Raw genomic sequence first — 13283 nt, forward strand, 5'->3', positions numbered from 1 at the left:
ACAAGTAAATTTAAATCAACAAACTGACCAGTATTTCAATGGGAACTATGGGCACTATTAGCTTGGCAACTTGAAAACTTGCTCGCAGTGATGAAATATTTAGCTGCTTCTGCTTCACAAAAGTATTTTACTGAGTTGTCAATGTATTTTTCAGTTTTAATATTTTATCTTTTCTCACATCTCCGACCAAACAATCATATTTATCTTTATGTTGAGTTTGATAGTGTCGACGCAAATTGTATTCTTTGAACACAGACAGTGTATTCTGGCATATCAAACACACAGCTCTTTCCTTGTACTGCATGAAAAAGTAATCATAAGTCCACTGTTCTTTGAATATCCTACATTCCGAGTCAATTTTTCTCTTTCTTGACGTCATTGTTTCCTAGGGATTCAAAATTGCTATTAGTAAAATACCAATAGATATATATATATACAGCCCTACAAAAACAATATACCAACAATAATTTTGCCCACACAGAGGCATACAGACTGCACTGCCCATCAATGCAGTCTGATCTGGGTCCATCAATGCAGCCTTCCCAGTCCACATCATTTCAGCCTCACCAGTGGCCATATTGGTGGAACTCCACTTTTACCTCAGGCTCACACTGGTGCGGTGATGTGGGGCGCCGCAGTCGCAGACTGGATGTGTGTTATATGATGCGCTTCCGGAGCCGTGACACATGCGTCCTGCGTCACCGGAAGTAGTACTTGTACGTGAGCGATGCCGCGCTTTGCGGCGCCGCCACATACAGTACTCCAGGAGCACAGGATGCGGATGCATCCTGTGCTCCTCTCACTGACCACCAATGAAAGAGGTGCCCCTTCCGGAAGTGTGGCGGGGGCTGGATAAATGGCCTCAGGGGGCCGCATGTGGCCCGCGGGTTGTAGTTTGGGGACCCCTGGCCTAGAGCATCCCTTATTTCTCCACCTTGAGGCAACAGCTGATGTATAACCTTTAACAAATTGCTTATTATGGTGAAAAGAGGTGCTAGGAAAAAACTTCTTTGTTCTACCAAATGTATCATCCATCTGTCCCACAAATCAAGTGTTAGGTCTATTACTGTAGAAAGCACTCTGGGCAACATTCTCACCTGTTTTGGTAGCTACATCATAACTGCGAGGGATATATCATTCAATATTGTCTTTTCCATATTAATACATCTTTTGCAGCTTTCCCCCTTATACCATTCCAATACCATTTTTAGTTGAACTGCCGCATAATACCACTGCAAACTAGGTGCCCCTAGCCCCCTCCTGTATCCTTGGGTAAATTTAATACAAGTCTCTTCACCCTGGGAGGCCTATGTTTCCAAATAGATTGAATCAATTTGTGTTGCCGTAAGCCCATGCAACCTTCCAAAATGAAAACTGGTAGGGTCTGAAATAAATAGGAAATCCTAGGGAGCACATTCATTTTTATAATGGCAATCCTGCCTGACCATGAGAAATTACCCCTTTCCCACCTTATCAGATCTGCCTCCACTTTTTTCCAAATATGCCCATAATTTAGATCAGATAGATCTTTCAACTTGGAGCTGATCTTCACTTCCAAATATTTCACCCTTTTCTTAACTAATTTAAATGGGAAATTAAGTTTAATGCGAGCCTCCTGCTCTTCTGAGAGAGTGATATTCAAAAATTCTAACTTAGCAGCATTCATTTTAGACCCTGATATCTTACCGAATTGCCGCAATTCAGTTAGCAAAGGGGGTAGAGACTGCTCTGGTTCTGTCAAAGTAAATAAAGCATCATCTGCAAACATGGACAATCTATAAACCTCTTTCTCCACTCTGATTCCCTGTATTTCATCTAGATACCGTATTCTCACAGCCAAGGGTTTTAAATATAATGCAAAAAGCAAAGAACACAAAGGGCATCCCTGTCTCATGCCCCATTCTGTCTGAAACATAGGTGAATATTCCCCTTTATCCAATATAGGCACTTCGGTCGATATACAATTTTTTAATCCACATTGAAAAATTTCCCCCTAAAACCAACTTTTCCAGGACCATAAAAAGATAATCCCATATCAATTGACCATATCAAAAGCTTTTTCAGCATCTACAGTTAATAGGAAAGCTGGGCATTGCTGCCTCTCAGTCCACCAAACCAAATGTATCACCCTCCAAACATTATCTGATGCTAGACTCCCCGGGGCAAACCCTGTTCGGTCTAGGTAAATTTAACCCTGGAGCTACAGATCCCAATCTCAAAGCTAAAATGTTTGCCAGTATCATCAGGTCTAAATTAATTAAAGAAATTGGTCTATAAAACCCACAAAGTGTTGCATCTGTACCTGGTTTGGCCAGGATCATGATCCCTGCCCTATTGGAATCCTTTGCTATATTATTATCCCCTCATAGGGGAGTTATACAAAGCTGCCAAAGGAGCCACAATAATTTTTGACATAGAAACCTGCAGAAAACCCATCAATACCTGGGACCTTCCCGTTCTTTAGATCCTTACTCACTTGTTGAACCTCTACTAGTTATTTCCTTATTTAGCCTTAAATACTGATCCTCATTAACCTGAGAAAGGGAGACACCTTTCACATAGCCTTCTATATCCTCCCAGTTGACATCCTTCTGTCCTGCATACAACTCCTGATAAAACTGGGAAAACGTCTGCTATACCTTGCCTTTAATTTTCAGAATCTGATTTTGAAATTTGTTCTTTCCGTTTCTTAGCTAGTATAAGACCAGCCCTATTCCCTCTTTCAAAATATCCTTGCTTCACTTTATCTAATTGGAAAAGTATATCTCCCATATTCAAATACCTTAAATCAGTTCTTAGAGACTCCAATTTTGAGCCTATAACAGAAGAAGCCCTCCACATGTTCAAAACTTTCGATTTACCTATTTCTCGCATTATCAATCTTTTATGTTCCTTCTGCTTTTTCATCTGGGACACCTTTGCTATAATCTTCCCTCTTAGCTACTGCTTTTAAACTGTCCCATAAGATCACTCTGAGATCTCTCCATTGTCATTAACCCTCAGGTACTTCTCTAATTCCAATTTTAACTGTGTGCAGTATTCTACATCCTCCAAAAGGCTTTCATTAAGTTTCCAACACTGTCTTCCCAGTGGACTCCATACCTATTACAGTCATCCATTTTGTGCATGATCTGACCATGTTAACAATATACTTTGCGCAGTTTAGAATAAAAAGTATAATTACGAGCTGAAGGGTGCATCAGTCACCAAGCATTGATCAGCCCCCACTCTGTCATCAAAGTCTTTAAACACTTCTATGTGAGCTGGTGGGCAGATGATGGCCTCCACTGTTATCCAAATATGCATAACATATTAAATGAATATCGCTTCCATTGATCCAAGACCTTTGATAAGTTCTCCAGAAAGTGCCCTTGTGAGATATTAGGCACATTTACATTTACTAATGTATATGTCTTTATGCATTCTAAATTTTACTATATTTTACCTCCATATCTTTAACAGTGGATAGAATATCTACTACTACCCTGTTTCCCCGAAAATAAGACAGTGTCTTATATTAATTTTTGCTACCAAAGATGCGCTAGGCCTTATTTTCAGGGGATGTCTAATAGAGCTGCTGGCTGCCCCTGCGTCAGCCATGCCTCACCAGTGTGCTGTCAGAGAGAGGTAGGAGTGTGCAGCATTCATGGTAGTCAGCTTGGGCTGACTCTGCTGCTTTTGAACCTCTGCACACTGCTTGGAAGGGGTCCCCTGACTGGTACTGCCACCATCCCCAGATGTCAGTAATCTTGCTGCCACTGTCACTGATGCCGCGTGGCTATTGGGGAGGCGCCGGTTACTGCTACTGACACTGAAGCCCATTCTGCTGCCTCCTCTGTGCAGGCCCCGTGGGCTTCTACTTCCTCCATGCTGATCTCGTACATTGTGAGATCCGCATGGAGAAAGTGCTATTCTTGCACATTCCCAAAGATTACATGTGCCAATCACTAAAAAGTAATTTTTTTTTTTTTTACCTTTGCTGGCTGATGTTAGTTTTCTAATCGGTTGGTCACAGGCTTTTTTTTTTCCACCTTCCCTTTCTTATTTTTTTGCCAATTCCTTTTATATTGTCCTTTTTTCTTCCGTATTTCTTTTCTCTCCATCTTCTTCCCTCAAACACAGTCAGGTTCTCATTCTCACATGCATTTCTCTCTCTCACACACACACAGACTCTCACTGTCACATGCTGTCTCTCATACAATCATTCATACACACAGCCTCTCACTGGCACATGCTGTCTGACGCTCACACACACAGGCTCTCTCTCATTCCCACATGCTGTCTTGCTCAAGCAAAGGCTCTCACCGTCACACGCTGTCTCTCTCACACACACAGAGGCTCTCACATGCTGCCTCTGCAAACATTCAGATCCTCACTCCCACACACAATCTCTCAACTCATCTCATACACGCACGCACACACACTCTACAGACCCTCAGCCTCTCTCTCACCTCTGGGCATCTCTTCGCGGGTCGCCGCAGGATGGGCTCTGCAGCGGCCCTGAACTTCTCGGGCCTCTTCCTCTTCTTGGGCCGCTGCGACTTGGGATTCGCAGCAGCCCGCGGCGGCTCCTCTTCTGCACGCGCTGATGCTCTCTCCTTCCTGCCCATGCGGCTCCGGCAACGTTTACTTCCGGGGCCGCACAGGCAGGAAGGAGAAAGAGCATCAGCGCATTCGATTGCGCGATCTTTTTCTTCGGGCAAGGAGGCTCAGCGGCCGCATGAGCCTCCTTGCGCCCGGGCGCATCGGCTCCCCTCCGGATACCACTGCAGGCCTTCTCTTCGCGGGTCGCCGCAGGATGGGCTCTGCAGTGGCCCTGAACCTCTTGGGCCTCTTCCTCGGCCCTCTTCCTCTTCTTGGGCCGCTGCGACTTGGGATTCGCAGCAGCCCGCGGCGGTTCCTCTTCTGCACGCGCTGATGCTCTTTCTCCTTCCTGCCCATGCGGCTCCGGCAACGTTTACTTCCGGGGCCGCACAGGCAGGAAGGAGAAAGAGCATCAGCGCATTTGAACGCGATCTTTTTCTTCGGGCAAGGAGGCTCAGCGGCCGCATGAGCCTCCTTGCGCCCGGGCGCATCGGCTCCCCTCCGGATACCACTGCTCGCGTCTGCCCCTAATACTTTGGCAAACTTTATTTTAAAAAAATTAAAAAAAAATGACGTCACAGGATTGACCGGCCCACCGGGGGAAGGCCGATCCCCCGATAGGTCAATCCGCCCCTGTTTACAAGGGATGTCTTACTTTCGGGGGAGGTCTTATATTTAAGAATTCGGCAAAATCCCTACTAGGTCTTATTTTTGGGGGATGTCTTATTTTCGGGGAAACACGGTATATCCTTTGAGAATAACACCCCCACCTCTGAATGTTTATTTTTCACTGTGGCAGGCGCAAAAAACTGTTGGGGGGAAAAGCCGCATAGCTATTAGCCTCTCATGTTTTTTTTTTAAGTGTGTTTCCTGACACATCAGTGTCAGCCTGTATTTGTACTACATCCTTCAAGAGGAACTTCCTCTTTCCAAAAGTATTAAGCCCCTTTACATTCCAAGAAACAATCTTTATTGGCCCCATTTTCCCAAACCCATTACATTGAAATACAAACACCTACTTGATAATTCCCATCTCACTATTCCCAAAACATCCCCGCTTCAACCATGTTCTCTTCCACAATTACACCCCTCCTCCACCCACTTACCACCCACCCCACCTCTGCCAGCCTTCCACTTCCATGAGGAATAAGTTCACTCATACCGAATACACACCCATCCATACTCCCTCCCACGATTGCAATCTTACAATTTTCCAACTTGATCCCTAAAAGGATCTGCAAACTGTTTTACGTAGCTAGCAGATTGAATTAGCCATACTAAATACCTGCTGCCTTCCTGAAAAGTTGACTACCTAGCTAGATTTAGCTCTAGAATCAACTGAGGTGGCTCACGAAGCAAAGTCCAAGTGGGAGTTCCCACAAATGCTCTGTAGAGCAAAGGCTGTACTAGCTATGCGAGAGAGAGAGAAGTCTGTTTGCTTAGTTCTGCTAGATGGTATCACCTCCAAATGTTATGGCTAATTCATCCTGCTATCTATGGGAAAAAATCATATACAGTAAACAATCTTGCTATTTTGGGAGTGTTTTTTTGTCTTTCTGCTGGAATCAGCTCCCCAAAACATGACGGCTTATGAAAGAATTTTCAGTGTTTTCTGTTCTCACTAATGTCACAAACTCTGCATTACTTACATTTTTACTGCCTTCAAAATTCACTATTATAAGAGGCACTAAACATCTTTAAAGGTGAATTAGATTGGGGTTCTCAACTCAGATCCTTGGGGGCCATAAACAAACCTGATTTTTAAGGTGGCCATAACAAATATTCATCAGATATATTTGCATAGTATTGGTTAATTTGCACATTTTGGTTATTCTGAAAACAAAATGTGCTTGCTGTTCTTGGGGACTGGAGGTGAGACCCACTGCTTTAGCACTCACAAAACCTGAATTATGAGGATGGTGCTGTGAAGAGGATAGTTTGCGAGCAGAAATATGCATGGATATGAACTAGTCCATGCTAACATTTTTATGAAAGTTGCCTGAATTTACTCTAGGCTCAGAATCAGAGCCATTGGGAAGGGTGGACAAGGTAGATGTTTGCCTGGGGTTGGGGCCCATCATGTCACTGGGGTGAACCTAAGGTTTGTTGCGCCTGCTTCCTTGTGTCATAGGAGTGACTTTCTTTATTGGGGCCAACTGTGTTATTGAAGCGGAACCTCTCTCCCCTTCCCTATACTCCCACCCGGAGCCACCCAGTGCACCATTAAGAATTCTGAAGACTGTCACCAGCCTTATCTTTCCTCCCCTGCCATCCCCTCCTACCTACCTCTGAAATCTTGTCACCTTGTAGGGAGAAATCTCAGCTCATCAAATCTGCTATAAGGAGGATTTACTGCTAGGGGTATTTCAATAGAATTGATGGAGTTAAGGACGGGAAACTACAGCTTGTTACTATTGGGAATTTTCTAATGTGGAAGGGAGCCTACTAACTGATGTATAACCTTTTTTTTCAGAGGAGGTCTTGAAAAAGCGTAAAGGGTTCAAACTGGAAGCCTTTGGCATGCAGATGAGGCATCGGAAAGAAACCCTTTCTGTCAACTTTGTAAGTTTGTTTATATTTTTCCTTCCAGTTCATGCATAACCAGTGAATCTTCATTCACAACTTCCTAAGGATTTTGTCCCATATTTTAATGATTCTCACTCCTGCTGATCCTTGTCTGGTCTTTGTAACAATTGTCTTGAGACCAGGAGCCATGCATCAGGACACCTTCTGGAAATCCTGTAGCATGGACTCTAAATTCAGCCTTCAGGTGTCTCCCTTAATGATGACCACAAATCCCATTCTCCCGGGGCTGTGAACACTGCCTGTACAGCTTCTCTAGCTGACTGAAGATGTGGAAGACCCAACTTGGGAGATCATACCAGGGATCTTCTGCATAGCTGTGTTCAGCATTACCATTGGGCCGGCAACTTTGTAAGTTTCTTTCCATCCCATCCCACAGTTTATAATATACTAGCATAAATCTCTGCGGGTCCACTTATGTGGGCAAATGTCTATACTCCAACCAGTTTTGAAAAACTGTGCTCTGTAATGCTAATCCAATACAGCCTTTCACTTAGTGCCGAGCTGCCAACTGTCTAAGTTCTTTTTTTGCTGCATCACCATTTGAAACTTCTCGTCCCTTTTATTATTCCTTTCATTTCTCAAGTTTGTTGGATTGCCCCTTGGAAACTTTCCTTCCCTGTGACATAGGTTTTGACTTGCCTGTTTGAAGTTTTTGGTTCATTTCCCTTTTACTGCTCTGAACTTTGTTGTTACTCCTCTTCAATTTTTTTTTTTCATTCTGTTACCAAACCCATTTAGTTTGTGAAGTGTCATAGATTTTAGAAGCAAGCTAGCAGTTCAGATTGTGCATTCGCTCCTCATGACTCCTCATGACTTGTCATGATTAATTTTCTTGGCATTTGGGGAAGGATCAAGCCTAAGATTTGCCTTAAGAAGAGTTGCGTTCATAAGAAGCTCCTCTCTTGATGTGACAGAGCAGGTCGTGTGCCACCCCTGTCTCATCAGCCTGGCAGTGGCATTGGAAATTCATGTAAGGCATCACCACCTTGTGTGGTGCTGGAATATGCCGGAATTTTCGATCTGTTTCAGTTTGAACTGCGTTAACTGCCAAGAAATGACCTGAGCAAGAAGGTGCTTTATCATGCAGCCTGGATATAAATGTGATGGTTCATCCACTTTTTTTTTTTTCCAGGTCGATTTGTATGTATGTTTGTTTTGTGGTCGAGGAGACTGTGAAGACAGATTGCTGCTGTGTGATGGGTGTGATGATAGTTATCACACGTTCTGCCTTATCCCACCACTCTCTGAGGTGCCCAAAGGAGACTGGAGATGTCCCAAATGTATTGCTGAGGTAAGTTAATCAACTCCCATCCCCCACCCTCTCCCCCAGATTGAAGCAAAGGAGCAAACCCTTTTCTTCTGAAAACAACGTTACATGAGAAGGAATCAGCATAGAAATAGCTAAGCTCATCAATTTTTGTTAGTCTGATCATGTATACTTCAAGGTCTTCATTATTTATGTACGACTTTATTGGTATTATCATTTCTTTGCTACTTGTACTCTGATCTTTCTGTCATTACCTGTCCTTCACTAAATCTCCTCCTGACTCGCAGATATATAATTAAATGACTACCATCTGGACCTTAGCTTAGGTAAAAAACAAGCTTTTGTCTTTCCCCATGATTTCTCCTACTGCTTGTGTCGTCCTTTCACCATTATTTACTGCCCTCCCACCCCACCTCAGCATCATCATTTCTCATTCAGTTCTGGTCTGCGGTCTTCGTATCATTATGGATCCTACATTTTTACATAGAAAAGTGATGGTAGAAAAAGTCTATATGGCGTGTCTTTTCTGCCCAGCCACTCAACTAATCCAGCTTTACAATTTCTACCACACCCTCTGAGATCCCCTGTGTTTATCCCATTGAATTCAGATACTATTCTTGTTATATTCATGGTGAGGTCCATGCATCCATTACCATCTCTGTAAAGACATATTTCCTTAGAGTATTCCGAGGCTATCCCCTTTCACCCTCATGCCATAGTCCCTTGTTCTAGAACATCACTTCCATTGAAAGTTTCTGTACATATAAACCTTGGAGGTATTTAAATGTTTTTAATATATCTCCCCTATTTTGCCATTCCTCTAAGGCAGGGATGGCCATCGCCAATCCTTGAGAGCCATAAACAGATCCAGTTTTCAGGATATCCACAATGAATGTGCACGAGATAGATCTGCATGCACTGCCTCCATTCCGTGCAAATCTATCTCATGCATATTCATTGTGGATATCCTAAAAACTTGGCTTGATTGTGCCTCTTGAAGACTGACGTTGGCCATGCTCTGCTCTGACCATTTTAGTAGCCACCCTTTGGACCAAGTTTATATTCTTTTGAAAGCATGGTCTCCAGAATTTTACACAATATGCCAAATGAAATTTCACCAGAGACCTATACAGTGACAGTATCACCTCTCTGTTGCCACTGAATATTGGTACTTTTCTCATAATAGGCTTATTCTTCAGCATGCATCTTCACCAGTGCATTAATTCTCTCCTTGTCGTTTGTAATGACTGACTTCTGGCATACTTCGGTATACATGCCCCTTGCAAGGCTCACATATCCACTGTTAAAAAGGAAACTGTATTTTTTATTTACAGTTAATCAAAAGGTACATTTGACATGCATACCCTGTATATAAATTTCAATATTGGGTCAGTCACTTTGAGTTTCTTCTTCACAATTACCCTGCACCTGTAGAATTAGCCATGTTAAGAAAAGTGTAACAATTTACTTCACATTCACTATATCTGATTGGTCCCTATTGGCTGTGATGTCATAAAAGATATACAATTCTTTCAATGGCACCCAATAAATTATGAGGGATTCCTACCAAAATTTGAATAAACCACACTCGAAACCCTCTTGGAAATTTTTTTTTACCACAATTTATATAATATTGATTGCCCCAATCCAGGGTAAAGCATTCAAACTAGCATTCAGAAAAAATTTTTTTTAGTCACAGAAAATTTTTTTTTGATAAGAAGAGGAACGTTTCTTATATTGGTATCATGAACCCCCCGAAGGGTGATACAGTTATATTATATTCATAAACTGACCTCCTCCATCCATATTTTTTTAAAAGTATAGTGTAAAAACACCAAGTGATGAAATCCTTCATTTTTTTTTCAAAAAGAATTTTTGCTGAAACTGTGAATTTCACATCATAAGAAACTGAAACAATTAATGTAACTGTCCCGGTAATCTGTGAAATACCCCAATATGTTTATAGTGCTTAAACAAGCTGTATCGACCTCTCAAGCATTATAAATGTGAAAAAGGCTTGAACACAAGCTCAATCAACATCCCGACTTATCTGATGTTGTAAATCAATGACCGACGCAGCCACGTTTCAAGTCTGTCCAGGGACCTTTCATCAGGGAATTCGTCCTCGTTAAATCCTCTGTCGGTGAGTGTTGAGATGTTGCCTGATCAATTTTATATGTAGTCTTCAACGTGAGTCAGAAAATGACTCTACCCAAATCAGAGTTCCCTGTACGTACCTGGATCAGTCCAGACAGTGGGTTATGTCCCCAATCCAGCAGATGGAGTCAGCCAAAGCTTTGAGGGGGCGTCACCAGGAGTGCTACTACCCCCTCTGCAGGAGTTCAGTATCTTCTGACTCCAGCAGATGCGAGTAGTGAATCCGGGTTGCTCCCGATTACCTCAGGCAGTTCTTGTATTTCTTCTCTGATTTGCTTTTCTCTCTGCCTACTTCTTTTTGGATCAAGTTTGTTTAAAAAAAAAAAAAAAAAAAAAAAGTTTAGAGGGCTCTAATTGGGAGGCGTGGCTTCCCTCGGTGTTTGTCTTGCTCTCTCTTCTTCTTCTCTCCTTGCGAGCGGGGTAGGTAAGTGTTGTTTTGCCTTTACTTTTCTCCTTGCTTGCAGCTGATCTTCGACGGAGGGGCTCGCGGAGGACATTAGAACCGGCCCCTCCGCGTTTTCTCTCCCTTGCCCGCGGCCATTTTCGCGGCTCCTCGTGGGCTGCAGAGGCAGGCAGGGAGAGCGTCGTCGGCGGGTCGCGCGGCCAGGAGGCCCCCCCGCGGTGCCGTTTTTCCTCCTTTCGGGTTGTGCAGGCCGTCCGGGCCCCCTCCCGCAGCGGCGCTTCCGTTCTCGGCCCCCCCCGAGGCTCTGCCGAGTGGTTTATTCTGCCGGGCCTGTTTACCTGCTCAGCCCCGATGCCGCGGCCAGAGCGCTGCTCTGCTTGCGGCGAGCTGGGCTCGCGGATCTCGAGGGAGGGCATTTGTGCGAGGTGTCTCCCCGGGGGGGAGGGCACCTCGCGGCCCCTCATCGATTTCCCCCGCTTAGCAGGTCTGCCCGGGCGGCGGGGGCCGGCCCCTCCCCCATTCCTGGCGGGAACGGCGGCCATTTTACACTCTGCACCCCCTGAAGGGGAACAGACGGCGTTTGGGACCGGGGATGCGGGGGAGTCCCCGCCACATTTACTCCCCGAATCGGACCCGGAGACAGTCCCACCGGGGGCCCCCCCCTCGGAGCCCCCCTCCGGGAGACAGGGGTTTTCCCCAGAGTTTATACTTTTGCTGCACACGGCATATCTGCAGAGCCTTGAGCCTCCCACGGGGCCTCCTCCACACAAGATACCGCGGCCCTCCCTACCCGCGGGGGCCCCTCTGCCTCCCCCGGCCCCCCCCGCTCCGGCGGGTGTGGGGGCCCCCCTCCCTCCCGCTCGCGCCCGGCTCCCGGGAAGCTCGGGGACTGCGGGCACAGGACCAGGTTCCCCTGGATCGGATCCGGCAGACCCGGGTCAAGGGGACTCCACTTCAGAAGGTGATGATCCGCACACGCTGCGTCTGTTCCAGAGGGAAGAGCTGGAGGACCTCCTGCCACAGGTTATTAAGGAGTTGGACCTCGATCCACCACCGGAGCCGCCCGCGCCCGTAGCGCCCGCTGTGGTCACTTCCTCTAGGAAGGGGGATCCGGTCCTGGCAGCCCGGAGGCCGAGGGCTCGGGCTTTTCCCATTCATGATTCTTTCCTCCAGCTTCTCACCGGGGAGTGGGATGCCCCGGAAGCTTCCTTCAAGGGCAGCCGGACCATGGAGAGGCTCTACCCACTGCCGGACGATTTTCTCGATCTCATCAAGGTACCGAAAGTGGACTCCGCGGTGACAGCGGTCACGAAGAGGACAACCATCCCAGTGACAGGGGGTGCGGCCTTACGAGACGCACAAGATCGCAAGTTGGAGGTCTTCCTCAAGCGGGTCTTCGAGGTCTCCGCGGTAGGCTTGCGAGCGGTGATGTGTAGCTCGCTGGTCCAGCGGGCCAGCCTTCTCTGGGTTCAACAACTGCTCACCTCTCAGGTCCTACCGGCTGGGGAGGCCGCCCAGGCGGATAGACTGGAAGCGGCGGTTGCTTATGGCGCTGACGCCTCCTATGACCTGTTTCGGGTCCTCGCCCGCTCCATGGCCTCGGTGGTAGCGGCACGGCGCCTTCTATGGCTCCGCAACTGGGCGGCGGACACATCCTCCAAGTCGAGCCTGGGCTCCCTGCCATTCAGGGGCAAGTTCCTGTTCGGGGAGGATTTGGATCAAATCATCAAGACGCTGGGGGAAAATGCGGTTCATCGCCTGCCGGAGGACAGGTATCGTTCCACCAGGACTTTTCCGTCCACTCGGACCAGAGCCAGAGCGCAACGGCGCTACCGGAACTACAGACCGGCGGCAACCAGGCCCTCTGCCCCCAGGTCTCAGCCCTGGTCTCGCTCCTTTCGCGGGCGCCGCCCCGCGCGTCCCGCCCCCGCAGCTGGACAACCTCCGCCCAAGTCCTCGCAATGATGTTCAGCTCGCCCACTCCGCCGTCCCCAGGATCGGGGGGCGACTGGCGTTCTTCTACGAGGAGTGGGCGCGAATCACCTCGGATCAGTGGGTCTTGGACACCATCGGACAAGGTTACGCGTTGGAGTTTGTACGCGCTCCAAAGGGACGGTTCATATTCTCCCCTTGCGGCTCGGACACCAAGCGACAGGCGGTGCAGTTGACCCTGGACAGACTTTGGGAGATAGGCGCCATTGCGCCCGTGCCCTTCGGAGAGGTGGGATCGGGCCATTATTCCATCTACTTCGTGGTGCCAAAGAAGGACGGTTCCTACCGGCCCAT

General features: G+C 46.6%; 1 protein-coding gene across 2 annotated transcripts in view; it reads left to right on the forward strand.

Annotated features, from left to right (window-relative positions):
- KDM5A (lysine demethylase 5A) overlaps positions 1–13283 on the forward strand; it is a 331505-nt gene that overhangs the window by 75053 nt on the left and 243169 nt on the right. For both annotated transcript variants that reach the window (XM_029599940.1, XM_029599941.1), the window contains 2 exons: positions 7058–7146; positions 8303–8461. In XM_029599940.1, the coding sequence (XP_029455800.1) occupies positions 7058–7146; positions 8303–8461 (248 nt within the window). The remainder of the gene's footprint in view (positions 1–7057; positions 7147–8302; positions 8462–13283) is intronic.

This window comes from Rhinatrema bivittatum, chromosome 4 (assembly GCF_901001135.1).
Source record: "Rhinatrema bivittatum chromosome 4, aRhiBiv1.1, whole genome shotgun sequence".
In the NCBI taxonomy this organism is placed as follows: Eukaryota; Metazoa; Chordata; class Amphibia; order Gymnophiona; family Rhinatrematidae; genus Rhinatrema; species Rhinatrema bivittatum.